This window comes from Gopherus flavomarginatus, chromosome 6 (assembly GCF_025201925.1).
Source record: "Gopherus flavomarginatus isolate rGopFla2 chromosome 6, rGopFla2.mat.asm, whole genome shotgun sequence".
Lineage (NCBI taxonomy): Eukaryota > Metazoa > Chordata > Testudines > Testudinidae > Gopherus > Gopherus flavomarginatus.
Window position 1 is genome coordinate 36,218,506 of NC_066622.1, and position 17,865 is coordinate 36,236,370.

A 17,865-nucleotide genomic window follows, 5' to 3' on the forward strand; every position below is an offset into this window, starting at 1 on the left:
TTCCTATTGTAAATAACATGTGTTTCTTTTATACATCAAACTAAAAATCAGAGCTTCTGGGACTTTTTTTTTGCGTGCCAAGAATGACCAATTTGGGTTCCACATACAAAAAGTTAATAAGTTTTTTCATAAACTTAACTTAATTTGTAATTATATAAATTGATCAATTGCTCTTACAGCCTAAGGTGTGGAACAGACTATGTGTTATAACATTCCCAGAAGAACAATACCTTGCACTCGACTGACACACAAGCAAAAGAGTGATCCAGTTTGCACAGGTAATTTCTATTACAGTGTTCACTCACACGTTATTGTAAAACAGTAAATTGTTTCTATTTTGTGCATCCCAGAAGTGTAAGATTTATAGGGTGCCAAATATTTCTTAGGGTTATTGGTGCTTATTTCCTTTTGAAATTTCAGAGTGCTGATTTGAAGTAAATGGATAAAGTATTTCTTTATAAAAACACAAATGCTGTAGCAAGATGGATACAAATATTAAAGCCAAATTCTTCATAATTAATTTATTGCCTTAGGGACCTAAAGCTTTCCAGGAAGCATTTGAAAATCTCCAGGATCACATTCTGCAACTAGAACTTTGCTTTTACTAAAGGATGTGAAGGAAAACCCATACATCTGTGGACAACTTTTCAGTTAAAGATATACAGATATTAAAAAGCATAATTATTCCACTTAAAAATTCAATTTACAAGGTTCTTCCTGATCTGTCCCCTCAGCCCTACCTTACCTCCCCTCCAACTGCCCTTCAGCCTGTCTTCTCCCCATCAAAAATCTTAGGTCAGCCTCTTCGGCTGCTACTAACACAGTGAACATCCACCTGTCTCCCCACAGAAGTTGGGAATTTTCCAGGGGCTCTCTACCTCACCTTCAGTTTTGCTACAGCATTCTCATGACTGACACTCCACTATGCATTCCTGCTAATATGAACAGCTCTCATTGCTCATCAGAGCATGGGCTTAGTTTTGCTGTTTGTAGATCTGTCCTTCACTTGTCTGAGTTAAAAGGCAGTCAAGCAGACTTTGTGTGGGCCTTTTCACACCAGACCTTAAAACTTGAACACTTTCAAACAGTAAGTCCTTCTAGAAAACTCCTTCCAAGCAACCAAGAATACACAGGACAGTTCACAAGTCATGCCTCTTGATTTCTATAGTTGCAGGAGCCATACAGACAGGAAGAGATGGTATGTAGAGAGATGCCATTATCCTGTGCATTCAGATGTGACAAGACTATTAGCCTAATGGAACTAGCCTTCTTTGTCCAAGACAAGTTTGAAAACCATATTTGTTTTAGGCAGTAGGGGGCTATGAAGATAAGTGAATCTTTGTTTCTCCTGAGCCTGGTCAGGGCCATTGCTATCAGAAGTATTAATAGGAATTCATATGCAACCTTCCCTCACAAATAGATAGAGAATGTGTCTCCGTAACAATGTAACCTCTTTCCACAGCTTTGTGGAACACCACTACCTTTTGTTCAGGGGCATTGTGTACAGATATCTAGTATCTTGAGAAAGATACGGGCCACAGCCTTCTAGCTCAGAGACAATTCATCTGACTCCACTACCAAACAGTTCAGCCAATCTGTAACTAATAGTTAGAGGACAAGGAGCATTCACTCCCAACACCAGTAGGGCTTCTCAGCACAGAAAGAATGTTCTGATACCCTCTGTTTGTTTGTAAATAAGGTGGCTTGCTTATCCATCATGATTACCCTCTGGAATACTAGGCTTCGGAATGTCCTTAGTATATTTAGGACTGCACTTCCTCCCAGAACATTAATATGTACCTATGGTTCCTAGACAAAGTACTCTAAGTGTGTAGTCTCCCAAGTAGGTTTTCAGACCCAAAACAGGAGTGACCCTGGTCACTACAGTTTGGAAGTCCATTCATAATTGCAATTTCTCCTGGACTGACACCATGCCAGAGAAGTAAGGAGGTCAATTGCCAATCATGTATACAGTGATAATCTGTAGCTTATGACTAAGGCTGCATGTCTGTCACAGAGGTCATGGAACTCATGGATTCCGTGACTTTCTGTCATCTCTATGATTTCTGCAGTGGCCAACAGCATCAGTTTGGGTGTGTGGTAGATGGCTCAGGGCTGGGGCAGGGAGTTGGGGTGCAGGGTGGCACTTACCTGGGGTGGGGAGCTCCCCAGTTCCCACCTGCATGTCCCTGCAGCAACTATGCAGAGGGGCCGGGGGATCCGCACGCTGCCCACGCCCGCATGCGCTGCCCCCATAGCTCCCATTGGCTGCAGTTCCCAGCCAATGGGAGCTGCAGAGCCGGTGTTTGCGGCAGGAGCATTGCGTGGAGTCCTCCTGGCCACCCCTCCATCTAGGAGTGCAGGGACATTCCGGTCAGAGCCGGGTAGGGAGCCTGCCAGCCCTGCCAATCCTCCACACTCCCAGCACCAGCAGGGGTCCTTGGTCATGCGCCGCCACCCGCCCTGCCCCAGCACCAGTGAGGGTCCTGGGTCGCTGCCGACTCCCCTCCCCAACCCGGGTCCCAAGCTGCACGCTGCCACCCATGTCCCCTCAGCACCAGTGAAGGTCCTGGGCCACCACCACCCTCAGCACCCGCAACACCCAAGCCCAAGTTTTAGTTAGGGGTATATAGTAAAAGTCATGGACAGGTTTTTGTTTTACTGCCCGTGACCCATGACTTTTACTAAAAATACCTGTGACTAAAACATAGCCTTACTTATGACCACTGAGAGCTCAGAGTCCACTGAGGTCAATGACTGCAGAGCTGTCCTCCTCATAAGTATTAGGAACACCTGTATGGCACTTAGAACTATGCTATGCACGTAGTGCCTCCTTTCTTGCCTCAAGAAATTATTTAATAAATGTATGCTGGGTGGTTCTATGGAACCAAGGCTCAATATTGAGAGAAGCTCTGGTAAGAACAGAATCAATAAGGCATGAAGCCTCAAGTGAGATTATAATAGGTGAGTCAAGAGATTTAAAGATCAGTAGGAAGCAACACAAGTGCCCAACATCACATGAGGAAGGGAGCCACTAGGCAGATGAATACAGTGCTCAAAAACTGAGATTTCAAGTCTGCTTTCATTGTCCAAAAGCAATGACGGCAAACTCAGAGCAGCTCCTTCTTAATTACAGCATATAAGATCATTATTTTCTACTTATAAATACAGTTGGAGAGTTTCTAAATTTAGATTCTATGTCATCTGTACTCATCTATCTCATTCTATCCACAGCATCTTTTCTAGTACATTTTCAAAGAAAGATATTTCAACAAAAATAATCTTTTTACAATTAGAATAATCAGTGAACACTCTCTATTCAGGGTTAATACGTAGAGATATCAACTGGCATTCTAAGCCTTCCAATACAGATGGCACACAGATTGTAATTAAGGTCTCTCTCACCCTTGAGCACACTTTTGTCTTTCTGTTCTTTTGTATTCTAGTGCTACTTACATCTCTTCAAGCATGAAGCCTCTTTTTTCAACAGACTGGCACAAAGAAATCCCTAAACAAATGCCTTCCTAAAATTACATAAAACCTGAACCCATTAAGCAATTATTTTTTGTAGAAGAACAACTAGTATAGTATATTCTGTTTTTAATGCTCTATTCAACATTTACTCTAACTACTACAGCACTTCATTCTAAAAAAAAAACAGAACTTACCCTTGTAAAGACTAGAACCCTAGAGCTATGGAGGAAATTAATTGTGTTTCAAATGTTACTAATTTCCTTATGCTCACTTAAATTTGCCAAAAAGTCATTTTGCCTGGAGCACAAGAAAAAACAAAAATGAGTACAATTAGCAGGATGACTTCAACATGTTAACTATGTTGCAGAAGAGAACAAGACACAACCAACCAGTTACATTAGGTCCATTGCAAGTGATAGAAGTATTCATGGTAAAGTCTACATTTGAGCACTCTCCTTTGAGAGCAGCACACCGAACGTCTTCACTCCTGCACATTTCACTTGCCATTATGTAATGTCTTCTTTTTTATTATTATTATGGTGTGTTCAAAGATATGCAATAAAGATGTAGTTCCTTTGGGGGTTTGGATGTTATCAAACTACAAGGGCAAAACTCACTTTGTTTAAGTGACTGGAAAACTTAACATGAAAGTATTGCTTTTGATTATGAACATTTTAGGGTGACACGTCTGTAAAGCAAAACCAGCACCCATAGTCTATGTAGCACCGTAGTCTCTCTCATCTTCCCTTCTATATTTTGAGTCTTCCCCCAGAGCCTTTAATCCTCTTCCCACACTTTCTGTGACAACGGTACATTTGTTTACCATGCTGAGGGGTAATCTACATTCTACACAAGATTATTTTATAAAGAGGCTGGTAGCAGCCTGATTACCAATTGTTTTTAGGCTTATAATTTTTTTCTGATATACTTAAAATATAACTATTTTGTCCACTGTCTTCCACAAAAGTTTATTCCAAAATGCTTTACAGAGAAAATATAGTTACAAAGTTAAAACAAAAAATTCTAGTAAAGGGATAAGGGGATTTAAAAGGCATTTTCAACTGGAATTTTTTTTAAGAAAAAGAAAGTCTAAGTTTAGAGCCAAAGAAAAGCTGTCCCAAATGCCAGGAGCTATGAATAAGAAACATCTTGTACCAACAGTGGCAGGACTATATGTCTGTTATCAATTGTGGTGTTGCTCTAAACCCTTTGGAATGGAGGGACCCTGTCGCTGGTAAATTATATCATGCTCCTAGTTCTTCGGGTTGTATAATAAACAATGATAGCTCAAGTGAGAAAGGAGGAAGCGACTTATTGGACATGCTGGAATCTGAAGAGCTCATGGGAAGCCAAAGGGAAAGGCTATGGTCATGGCAAGAGGGGAGGAAGGCATTGAGGAGGACTTTAGCCATGAAACTAAAGCAATGGAATACATGGGCAACATTGTAGAGGCAGCAAAAGCAGATTTTCAAAGGAGATGAGGGAAGAGAATATAACTTCAGAATCAAAGTTAGACAGAAAAGCTAAATGGAAGGATTTATGTTGGCATATGCTTCTGTCTCAGAGGTATTTATAAGACTTTTATCTACATTTCAGATAAGCCTACCAGAGAAATTATAGGACAACTTCATTAAGTTTTGCTTTGTTAGTAGTCATTCTGCATATATATGTTACAGCATATAGCTGTCTTCTGTATATTTCAATTTTAGACTGACTACAGCTGAGAAAGATATTGAAGGAAACCTGGAAACAACTATAAAAATGTATAAAAACAATAAGGAGCCCGTAGCACCTTAAAGACTAATGGATTTATTTGGGCATAAGCTTTCACGGGTAAAAAACCTCACTTCTTCAGATTCTTCTCCATGCATTTGAAGAAGTGAGGTTTTTTTTTTTTACCCACAAAAGCTTATGCCCAAATAAACTGTTAGTCTTTAAGGTGCCACCGGACTCCTATATTTTATTTGTATGGAATTGGGGGGGAATTTATAAATTGGTATTTGCCTCACTTTATTTTACGCACATATTGAGCAGTTTTAAAAGTATACCTTATTGTTTTGTGGATACAAACTAACATGGCTACCTCCTGATATAAAAATGTATAGCACTCATTCTGCTGATCTGTATTTGTAGTATTAGTATAAATACTTGTATATATCTTAACATGATTATATTGCTTAATTATTTAAAAATTTCAAATAACCTGGTTCAGTTGATTTTTTCTCTCTCTCCAGGATTGCATTAGCTCTTCTGTCCATAGCATCACACTGGGAGCTCACGTTCAGCTGATTATCCACTATGACCCCCAAATCTTTTTCAGAGTCCATGCTTCTCAGGATAGAATCCCACATACTGTAAATATGGCGTACATTCTTTGTTCTCAGATACATACATTTACATTTATGCATATCAAAATGCATATTGTTTGCTTACGCCCCGTTTACCAAGTGACCCCGATCACTCTGAATCAGTGACTTGTCCTTATTATTATTGACCAGTCCCCCAATTTTTGTATCATCTGCAAACTTTATCAGTGATAATTTTATGTTTTCTTTAGGTCAATGATAAAAAACGCAATCTCTGTGGGACCCCAGTGGAAACAGAGTTGCTTCATGATGATTCCCTGTTTGCAATTATATTTTGAGACTTCTCAGTTAGCCATTTTTTAAGCCATTTAATGTGTGCCATGTTAATTTTATATTGTTCTAGATTTTTAATCAAAATGTTGTGCAGTACCAAGTCAAATACCTTAGAGAAGTCTAAGTATATTATATCAACACTATTCCCTTTATCAACCAAACGTATAATCTCATCAGAAAAGACATCAACTTAGCTTGACAGGAGCTAATTAATATTGATTTGCACTAATCATGGTGCCCTCCTTTCATCCTTTATTGATCAAGTCCTGTATCAGCTGCTCCATTATTTTGACAGCAAGTGATGTCAGGCTGATAGGCCTAAAATGACCCTTTTTAAAAATTAGAACAAAATAGGCTTTTTCCCAGTCTTCTGAAACTTCCTCATTGTTCCAAGACTTATTGAAGGTCAACAGTAATGGTCCAGTGAACTCCTAGGCCAGCCCTTTAAAACTCTTGGATGCAAATTATCTGGACCTGTTGATTTAAAAATGTCTAGCTTTAACAGCTTCTGTTTAACAGCCTCCAGAGTTAAAAGTGGAATGGCAATAGTGTTATCATCACTATATGGTATCATCTGTTTTTTCCCCCAAATACAGAACAGAAATATTCTAGTCTAGATTCTGTTTAGATCTCATTTATGCTGCCACTTAGTTCTAGGAAAGGAAGGAAAATATTTTAGGATACAGTTAATAATAGTCTTAGTGGCACTATTGCTCAGTCGCACCTTCACCTCAAGATATAGGCCCTAGTCTGTATCCAACGTAATCTCAAGATTACTGACAGCTTGTCAATTCTGCTGATGTAGAGACTCGACTTCCAGTAACAATTTCAACAATTACCACCAAACTTTTAAATGTTGTGCACTATGACAAACAGAGGTTTGACTTTGGAAACAATAATTCTGAATAAGAGTTAAAAAGTTAGAGGGAAAATCCAGAATATACCTCTGGTAAACTGCTGAACTGGAATTTGCTGGTTCATTAACAGGCACTGACCAGGAAGAAGGAAGCAACATTATGTCAGTGGCAGGACATCTACTACTTGAAATAAATTCCAAAAAGTTTATTTCAAAGATAACCAGTGGGTACAGCACCTTTAACTTATTCAGATAGCGTCTTGTGTGGACAACCAGCAGATCTTCTTCAGTAGCTTCTCGTGCTTGTACAATCAAGTCATCTGCAATTAGTTTTTCTTCTGAAACAGCAGGGGAAAAAAAAGGAGGAAGAAAAACTGTTATTCAGCATTGCTGAACTTTCCAATTTTTCTCCCTACAATTTTAGAATCTGGCTTGTAGGTGTTGGAGCTCCTACAGTACTTTGCATTAAATGGACTTTTGATTCAAAGTGCTTCAAACACACACTCTACACAAGTTATTAATCACATAAATAATATAACAAAATTGTTTATGGATAAAACTAAAATAATGATAAGAATTTAATAATGCTCATAGGCCACTTCATAATTTCAAAGTGTTAATTTCTTTGTTTAAACTGGAAAGGAAAGGTAGGCAGTGAAGGTTTTAGAATAGAAGACAGATGAGGCTAAACATCAGAATAAATATCCAAAGGGCACTCATAGTTTAAACATGGATACAATTTGAAAACTCTGGTCCTGGTATCAGCAATTATTCACCTTGATTCTTTAATACACCTCTACCTAGATATAATGCGACCCAATATAACAAGAATTTGGATACAACATGCTAAAGCAGCACTCGGGGGGCGGGGAGGGGGGTAGAGGGAGCAGGGCTGCACGCTCCAGCAGATCAAATCAAGTTCGATATAATATGGTTTCACCTATAACACGGTAAGATTTTTTGGCTCCCGAGGACAGCGTTATATAGAGGTAGAGGTGTATATTTTACTGCAAATTCCACAGTTAAGCACTGACATTTAATTCACTGAATCATCAGAGGAGGAAATACCAAAATTCAAAGAATAATAATTACTTAGGGAGTTTTGATAAGACATGAACATCTAGGCTTAATTGTTACATTTAACATTGTCAAACCCCTATTGATATTTAATTTGCAGAAGCCAGGAAGCAATTACTTGCTCTCCATATTTGGTGGCCCATAGGCTTCCATAAAATTAAGTTTTACCAGTACAAACTACTGCTTTCCTAAATATCACCCCAAGATGTCTGTACATGGGTGTGTGTGTGTGTGCAAGATATTTTTAATGCAAGCAGGGACATATGTGGATCAGTGCATCAGGGATGGCTAAGCAATGCCCATGGTGGAGAACAGTTATGCATGCTTTATCTACGGTGATCAGCTGTTAAAAGTATAACACCAGTGATCATTACATGATTGTTTATGCAGTGTTGTTGTAGCCACGTTGGTCCCAGGATATTAGAGAGACATGGTAGGCAAAGTAATATTTTTTATTGGACCAACTTTTGTTGGTGAGAGAGACAAGCTTTCCAGCTTACACAGAGTTTTTTCCAGACCTGAAGAAGAGTTCTGTGTAAGCTGGAAAGCTTGTCTCTCTCACCAACAAAAGTTGGTCCAATAAAAGATATTACCTCACCTACCTTGTCTCTATAATTGTTTATATTATATAGTACGAGAGTATGTGTCTGATGAGCAACTACACTTTGTGAAAAGCTTTCTTAATGCAGCTGCATAAAGAATGTAATCTGACGGATTTTGTTTCCACCGGCATGGTATAAAAGAATATCTGCAACAAAGTCTGCACTGGTAGAACGTCGGTGTTCCTACTGACCAAGGCTTGAAAAACCCACCTGGCCAATTCACCCAGCTCACGTAGAAATTTTTCCTAGATGAGCAGGGCCAAGGAGATAACTTCTTCCCTGAAGGGAGGAGTGAGTATCAGAACAGAGTAGCCAAAATGCCTCTAGTAGTTTTCCAGTCAGGGGATGCAGGGAACAGAGTGCCCCTTCTCTTCTACAAAATGGGAGTTGGGGGGGAGAGTCTAGTGTCATCAGTTTTTCCATGAGGAACTGGAGAGTGAAAAGCAGAAGTGTCCACATGAAGAAGAGGAATTGGAAGAAACACCAGTGTGTCCAGAAGGGCAGCAACCTCAGAGGAGCTCAACAAAGGCAGAAGGCCCCAGTGTTCATTAATTGGGAGATGGAAGTCAAGATTCATTGATTGAAGAGGGGGACTGGGAAAGATCCCAGAATTCATTAACTGGGGAGAATATCAGAATGCATTTAATGCATCCCTGAGGGGAAGAATTTAATTCATGTGCAGAGGCAGAGTTGCTTTATTGATGGAAGAATGAATATATGGCAATGTCAATGCAATAGGCATGGCTGTGGGTGGGCCACTGGCTTGGGCATGGCAGGTCTGACAGGTGTTTTTGACCCAGCCAAGTAATCTCAGTCCTCAGGTGAAAAGGTGTTCAAGTTTTACAAGCTCTGACCTTAATTCTTATATTTGAAATTCCCAACAGTATTTCTGCACAGAACTTTTAATCTGTGTAAACAGCAATATTAGTGCCTCTCAGCACACTAATCTTTATGCCTCTATCAGATGATCTCAAAGCACTTTACAAACATTAATTATCACAACATTATGAAACAGTAAGGGATGGATATATGCAAACCACAGTTAGTCTCCTTCTTCCTGAAACATGATTTGCTACTTAATTTGAAATATATTAGGTTTCATCAGCAATCTCAAGAGTAAGTCAGATTGGCACCATATATAATTTAATGCAGCAAGCTAGTCATTAAAACTTTTTTAGTGGTAAGAGTCAGGGTGGAATGTTCTCTCTTCTGCGATACCGTTCCAAAGAGAGACTGAAGCAACCAAAATGCTCCAGTTACATTCAGTCATACTCGGTGATTCCCCTTGGAAGTCAAGTATTTCACATGTTTACAAGGACCACAATGCAAAAGAAAGATTTTTTTCATTCATTTCAGTAGAACTGGAGCCACTGTGCAGTTTTAGTTTCAGGATTAGCTTTAAAATAAATAGTGACTGGAACTGCTAAACAGCATCTGCTTCCAGTCTATAAAGACAATCTTTTATTAATTTATCTTCCCTCTCATCACCTCGTAATCTAGTACTGATAGAAAACATTTAGTATTCAGTTTGTAACCACAATGAACACTAAGTACATTAAATGTCAAAATGTTCATTACATCATTGTGGTTTGAAAAACAGAACAGAGTCAATTGATAAAGTGGAATTTTGTGGATGGGGTCATCTGTGTCTGACAAGCGTTTGATAGTATATGTCAAAAGGCAGTCTCTCAGAATACCTATGTCAACTGGCATTAATTTGGCCTTCTTTATGATAGTCTCAGAGAGATTAAACATTAAATGAGTATTGAGACTGAACTCTAACAGATGTGGATGCAGCAGATCTGGTATACTTGCACTTTTTCATCCTGTATTGCACCTGTTCTGAGGATAAATAATTTACTGAGTACCAACAGGATGCTTTGCACTCTAAAAACATAAGGCCTTTGCCTTCTATACCTGAATCAGCACAAGCACAAGAGTCCCTGGTTAGAGTCCAACAGTTCGATTCATAGTACTAACTTCACAGGTGATGCAATGTGAAAATAGGCAAACACGTTTAAGAGTCTCAAACAATTTTATGTTAATTTCTCTTTAAAATATGTAGCACAAGCAGAATAGTTTATATGGTTTGTTATAAATGTTTTATTGGCATGAATTTGGGATCTTCTCTACCATATACAGTTTGTGAAGTACTCTGGCAGAGTCTGAAAAATTCACTTGATCCTCTGTTATTGAAAAGTAGGGAACTTTCTGCAGTGATTGGAATTTTGCATGCTAAGCTACCATTAAAGATGTTTTTAGCTTTTATGATTTGAAAATAACCTACTAATGCATTGCTTCCTTCATGAGTCTTTATATAGGCAGCTCCTATACTTTTGCTGTTGCTCATAGTTTGCCCAGCAGTGGGTCAGAATGAAATTAACCAACTAGTTATTTTTCCTGCTGTTTTTCAAACCCAATGGCAGAGTGAAATTGACAATCATTATGTGAGTGTCACTCTACATACACACAGCACCACAGAAATGCAGCCACAACTGGGGTGGAAAGTTCTTGGCAAAATATTGGTGGGGAAGAAAGTGCCAAGGACAGTGGAGCAAACCATGCTTTAAAGAAAACTGCTGCAGTTTGTGTAATGTCCAAGAAGCTCAGATAGAATATCAGTTTTTAAATTCTCACTTGCAAGAGCGTCAACAGTGTAAAGTGCATGGACCTCAATTTACATAAGAAATGTTAAGGGCAAGTTAAATTTGCTGAGATTTAAGTTTGTGGTTTCACAGACACTAAAGTATTACAAAGGTGATACATTTAAAAAGAAAAAAGCATGGTTTGCCCAGAAAGCAAGACAGACAGTAATGTAGAGCACCTATTGTCTATATTAGCAATAACTATAGTTAATGTTTATAGAGCTTGCATGCAATTACTTCTGTTCCATTTTCTTTGCACAAGTGTCAGTTTAACACCACTTAAACAAAAGTTGAATAATAAGTGTAACCTTGTCATTATGTTACCTTTCAAGAAATTGATTACTTTCCCCCATTTCCCTGCGTCAAATGGATGTAGCTTCTCCAATCCCATAAATGTGATGTTGTAGTCTGCAGAATATACAATAGGCCAGCATGTTGGTGGAACTTCATGATACAGCTCAGTTCTGTGAGGCCTTAAGGGAAAAAAAATAGAACCATCACTGTTCCTAATGATTGGTAAAGAAAAGCCTAATGACCTCACCCCACGTTAAGCAGTGGGGTCATTGTCTGGCTTGTTGAGAACATAAGAATGGCCACACTAGGTCAGACCAATGGTCCTTTTAGTCCAATATCCTGTATTCTGACAGTGGCCAACACCAGATGCTTCACAGGGGATGAACAGAACAGGACAATGATCCAATGATCCATCCCATCATCCAGTCCCAACATCTGGCAGTCAGAGACATAGGGACACCCAGAGCATGGGGTTGCGCCCATGACCATCTTGGCTAATAGTAACTGATGGACCTATCCTCCAGGAACTTATCTAATTCTTTTTTAATCCAGTTATGTTTCTGCCTTCACATCATCATTGGCCAACAAGCTCTACAGGTTGACTGCATTGTGTGAAGAAGTACTTCCTTTTATTTTAAACCTGCTGCCTATTAATTCATAGGGTGACCCCTGGTTCTTGTGTTATGTGAAAGAGTAAATAATTCCTTATTCGCTTTCTCCATCTCATTCATGATTTTATAGGCTTCTAACATATCCCCCCACTGTCTCTTTTATAAAATGAATAGTCCCAGTTTTTCTAATCTCTCCGCATATGAAAGCTGTTCCATACCCTTAATCGTTTTTGTTGCCCTTCTCTGTACCTTTTCCCTTTTCTAATTTTTCTATTTTCAGATAGGACAATCAGAAGTGCACGCAGTATTCAAGGTTTGGGCATACCATGAACTTATATAGCAGCATTATGATATTTACTGTCTTATTAGCCATCCCTTTCCTAATGGTTCCTAACATTCCATTAGTTTTTCTGTCACTGAACATTAAGCAGATGTTTTCAGAGAACTATCCCCATTGACTCAGAGATTCTTTTTCTGAGCACTAATAGCTAATATGGACCCCATCATTCTGTATGTATAAATGGAATTATGTTTTCCTATGTGCATTACTTTGTATTTATCAACACTGAATTTCATCTGCCATTTTACTGCCCAGTCACTCAGTTTTGTGAGATCCCTGTGTAACTCTCTGCAGTCAGCTCTGGACTTAACTCTCTTGGGTAATTTTGAATCATCTGCAAACTTTGCCATCTCACTGTTTCTCTCCTTTTCCAGATCATTTATGAATATGTTGAACAGCACTGGGTCCAGTACAGATCCCTGGGGGACACGACTATTTACCTCTCTCCATTCTAAAAACTGACCATTTATTCCTACCCGTTGTTTCCTGTCTTTTAACCAGTTACTGATCCATGAGAGGACCTTTCCTCTTATCTCATGACTCCTTAACTTTGCTTAAGAACCTTACATGATGGACCTTGTCAAAGGCTTTCTAAAAGTCCAAGTACATTGTATCCACTGGATCACCAGTGTCTACATGTTTATTGACCCCCTCAAAAAATTCTAATAGATTGGTGTGCCATGATTATCTTTTACTAAAGCCATGTTGACACTTCCACAACAAATTGTGTTCAGCTACGTGTCTGATAATGCTGTTCTCTACTATAGTTTCAACCAATTTGCCTAAAACTGACGTTAGGCTTACTGGTCTATAATTGCCAGGATCGCCTCTGAAGCCTTTATTAAAAATTGGCATCACATTAGCTAGTCCGGCAAATTGCCAGTACTGTTATGCTGGGTCTCGCGCTTTCTCTTCTTTGGGGAAGGTTCAGGGCGCCATTGCTTTCCTCTGAATCGGTATTTTAATTACCCTACTAGTGTCCTTGAGGAGGGGAGTGGAGAGGGAGGGACCTGGGCCCACCCTCTTCTCCAGGTCCCAACCCAGGGGCCCTGAGGTTTGTGGTGAACCACTTGAACTAGCAGTTCCTTCCCCTGGGCTACTTTCCTCTCCTGCCCTTCAGCTTGTGAAGGGGCTTCTTGCCCTCCTTCTACATAAACCAGGTGCCTCTTACCTAGGGTTTTTTTGGATTTCTCAGCCCACTGCAGCACTCCTCCAAACTTTCCTTTTGGTCTCTCTTCAAAACTGTTCTCTGCTCCAACTCCTTCAAACTACTCTCTGCTCCAACCAAACCTTCCTGCTCCAACTCCCACACTGTCTGGCTGAAGCAGGGGTTTTTAATCACATGACTGACAGCTGGTGCTCTAATTAATCTATAGCAAACCTTCCTCCCCTTACAGGGAATAAGGCTCCCTGCTAACACTCTCCTGCTGCCCTCTGGCCATGCTGTATCACGCTATCCTCCAGTCATCTGGTACAGAAGCTGATTTAAGTGATAGGTCAAATAACCACAGTTAATAGTTCTGCAGTTTCATATTTGAATTCCTTCAGAACTCTCGGATGAACATCATCTGCTCCTGGTGACTTATTACTGTGTATTAATTAGTTCCAAAACCTTGCTACGTAGAGGAGTATGGAGGGTGCCAAGTACCCCTGGATTGGCCTGCTAGGGACAGGGGCTCTGTCCTTCTCTCCCTGAGCCTCCCTATCAGCATGTTTGGCCATTTTTCCTGGCAGCCGGGCAGGAAGTGTGATGGAGCTGCTTCTGCCTGAGAGAACCGTGCAGGGAGGCTGTGGCTCCAGCTGTCATCTCCCCGCCTCGGGTGGGAGACTGCTGAGAAAACCAAATATATGGTAACTTACCCTCCCAAACCCTGCTACCCTCACTTCTGCATTGCTGCTGGCCATAGCACTGGTTTTAGAGCTAAGTGCCCACCAGCAAGCTTCCCTCTCTGGCTGTCCACCTCTGAAGGCAACAGCCCTGCCAGGAGCAGGGCAGAAGTAAGGGTGGCAATCCCATGACCCCCCTGCAATAGCCTTGCAACCTTCCCATCCTGACTGCCTTTTGGGCCCACAGATTACAACACCATGAAATTTCAGATGTAAACATCTGAAAACGTGATATTGACTCATTTTTTAAACTCCTGGTCATGAAACTGACCAAAATGGACTATGAATTTGGTAGGGCCCTACTCATGTCCAAGCACCTGAATGATGCAATATGTCAAAACACACAAAGAAGATGCAAATGATTATGTACATTATCTCATTCCAGCACTAAATTCAATTATTGACAAAACTGAGTTCCATTTCTACCTGTTCCACCCTTTTCCCAGTTGATTAAACACTAACCCATTTTAAATTTTAAAAGGTAGGTCCAATTTTTCACTTGACAGAATATTTTTTTAAAATCACACCTCAATCTAAAAATATTTTACCTACTATAGTTAAAATTAATACCTACAATTCCTGGAGACAGGAAAAATATTAGGGGAAGGGGTTATTTCCAGAATCCGACACCATTTTTTTTATAATAGCTCTCTCTTTTGTCTATGTGGGTTATTTTTCACATAACAATGGAAAGAAATTAAACACACACAAAAACCTCAGGAAAATATGGCTGTAATTCAGGATGGAGGAAAATTCATTTAAAAAATGGATTTTTTATGTAAATTAACTGTTTATTTTCAAAAGAAAAGTATTTGAAAGTAAATTTGAAATTATGGCACATTAATGTTAAAGCCTAAACTTACTAGATACTTTTAAAATCATGCACATTAAATAAAGAAAATATTAAGCAATACATTTGCTGCCGAAATTTTAAAGAAAGTCAAATCACTGAACTGGTGAAAGTAACTAAGCTAAGCATCTGGAACCAAAGTTTGCTGAAGTGCTACAACCAGCTTTTGACAGTAGTAGAGAGAATATATTTTTCTTTTCAGTATATTCAACTAGTTTAGTTCAAAGACTATTTCATACAAAGTTGAGAAACCAAATGGAAGCTTAAAAAGCATAAAAGCTTGTTTTCCTCTTCTAGTCTATGAATAAAAACAAGATGTGAGAGGAAGAGATCTACTAATTCTAAAATCTTGAAGGACAGTGCCAGAAACAATCAGTTCAATTTACTAACTACGATAATACCTGCGATTAGTAAATTATTTATGTTCAATTCAAAACATGTTTTAATAACTTAAATGTTTTGGATACAGAAGAAAAAAAGTAAGACAGTTTGGTTTACTTAATAAAAACAATTTTAAAATGCTAGTTTTGTGCTTTTTGAATTTTATTCCAATTTCCACCCAATTGCAGGTTGGAATAAATCACAAATTAATCTAGTAAATAATAAATGCATCATTTGTCTTTATCTAACATAATAAAAAGGTAAAAATTAAGAATCTGAATAAATGTATGTTAAGCTATATACATTGCTTAAATAAGTGTGTATAGATATGGTTATCCTACTTAGCAAAATGAAGTACCAAATTTAGTGTAAAAGCTATATTTCAATTTCTTTTAAGGGTTATTGACTAATGAGATTCAACCTTTCTTCAGGAAAATCAGAAGTACAAATGGAAAAACAGATTAAAATCAATTATTTAAATCAAAGTTTCCTGTTTGTTGATTTCAAATCATTATTAAAAATGGTGATTGAAATCAGTCCATCCTGCTGTAAAACCACAAAAATTGGTAAGGGTACTCTTGGGTTCTCCATAAATTACTTAAACCTTTAGGAAGTGGGTGGGTCCTTAAGTCTGCATGTTTCTTTCCAGCGTTACAAAGTATTATAAATGGTCTTGAAAATCACCAACAATGTATTACATAATTTATGGACAGCTATTTAGGAGCACGTGTAGTACCTGAAACTACTTTTAACTCATTTTTAAAACTGATCACATTTCACCTTGACTACATCTGTTAAAATAATGCCAAGAATAACAACTAAGGGAAAGAGAGATTCTGAGATGCGAGGAAAGATGGATGGTCAGATGAGCTATAACAGATAGCCAATGGATGAAGCAGACCAACGCAAAAAGGCTGTTCCACCAAGAGCTGTGCTGGAGACTGTGGTACAAAACAGTGGAGCTACAGTGAAGGAGGTCAGAGAAAAAAGGCTGATGGTGGACAAGTGGAGGAAACTGACTGGGGAGAGGAAACAGAGACACTCCGGAGCGAGGGGTACTCCAGAAACAAGATGCTTGGCGTGGTCAAGGGGTGAAAACCTGGTGCAGAGGAAGCTGGGAGGGGAGCAGCAAGGGAGGGTCTCCCTGGGGCGGGACAGGTAAGAGGAGAGGGTTGGGCAGGAGGCCGGCGCTTGGCGCCTCCTGTGCTGGTTCAAATCCCGCTGCCGTCGCATGCAAGGACGGTCCCGTGCTCCGCCCCCCGGGGCGATGCAGGCCGGTGCCCGCCGGACCGGCTGAGTCAACCCCACCTGCCTACGGGGCGGAGACAGTGACCATGGGGGGCCCTGATGGGGCCTCCGGCGGGCTGCGGCCGTGCTGCCGGGCCTTGGGGCGCTGCAGCCCCAGCCCCCGCCCCCGGCCCCGACCCGGGGTCTGCTCCTCCCTCCCGGCGCCGCCACAAGCACTGTCCCCGCCTCAGGGAGCGAGGCCCCCGCCGCGCCGCGCCGCGCCAGGAGGCGCCGGCCGTGGCCCCGCCTGTCTAACAAGGCCCGGGCCCGCCCGGATCGCGTCAGCTACTCACATCCCCCCGGCCGCCTTCTGCCAGCCCGCGCTCCGCCGCGGGGCCGAGCCAAGGCGGGCGGGAGGAGGAGACACGAGAGGCCCGGCCCAGGACGGATGGGGCGGTACTGGCTGGGCAAGGCTGCGGGGCGGGGCCCTGGGCTGGGGGGCAGGAGCTAGGAACGGGGCGCAGCGCTGGGCGGGGAGGAGGAGGGAGAAGTGAGGTGGAAGAGTCTCTTGACCCGAGTTTGCACAGGAGAGTTTGCACAGGCCTCATCTCCTCTTATCTGCCTGGCCGTTCCCCCTTCCTTTGCAGGACTCCCCAGCGCGGAGCAAAGGGCAGCACCTGGACACGCACACCGGTTTTCCTTTACTGCGGGTGACACTTTGCCCATTTCATCTCTGGCGCTTGGGTAAATGGGGGACAGCAGCTGAGGTGGCTCTGTCTCTGCAGGCCAACGCCACCCACTTCGCTCACCCTTTACGGCCCTGTCACAGAGCAAGGGCTGCGTGTAAAAGAGCTGAAAGGGACATGCAAATAGGTACAGCTGGAAAGGGTTGCACAGAGCTCACAGCCCCACTCAGGCTGCCAGCAGGGCCGGCTCCAGCAAGCAGCTGCTTGGGGCAGCCAAAGGAGAGGGGCGTCAAGTC

General features: G+C 41.0%; 1 protein-coding gene across 2 annotated transcripts in view; it reads right to left on the minus strand.

Moving 5' to 3' along the window:
• The window catches only part of HDAC11 (histone deacetylase 11), a 73,227-nt gene extending 55,955 nt beyond the window's left edge, over positions 1 to 17,272 (minus strand). For both annotated transcript variants that reach the window (XM_050957880.1, XM_050957879.1), the window contains exons 1-3: positions 17,237 to 17,272; positions 11,618 to 11,766; positions 7,207 to 7,307 (exon numbers count right to left, since the gene is read on the minus strand). In XM_050957880.1, the coding sequence (XP_050813837.1) occupies positions 7,207 to 7,307; positions 11,618 to 11,766; positions 17,237 to 17,238 (252 nt within the window). In that variant the 5' untranslated portion in view covers positions 17,239 to 17,272. The remainder of the gene's footprint in view (positions 1 to 7,206; positions 7,308 to 11,617; positions 11,767 to 17,236) is intronic.
• Positions 17,273 to 17,865: the final 593 nt, after the last annotated feature.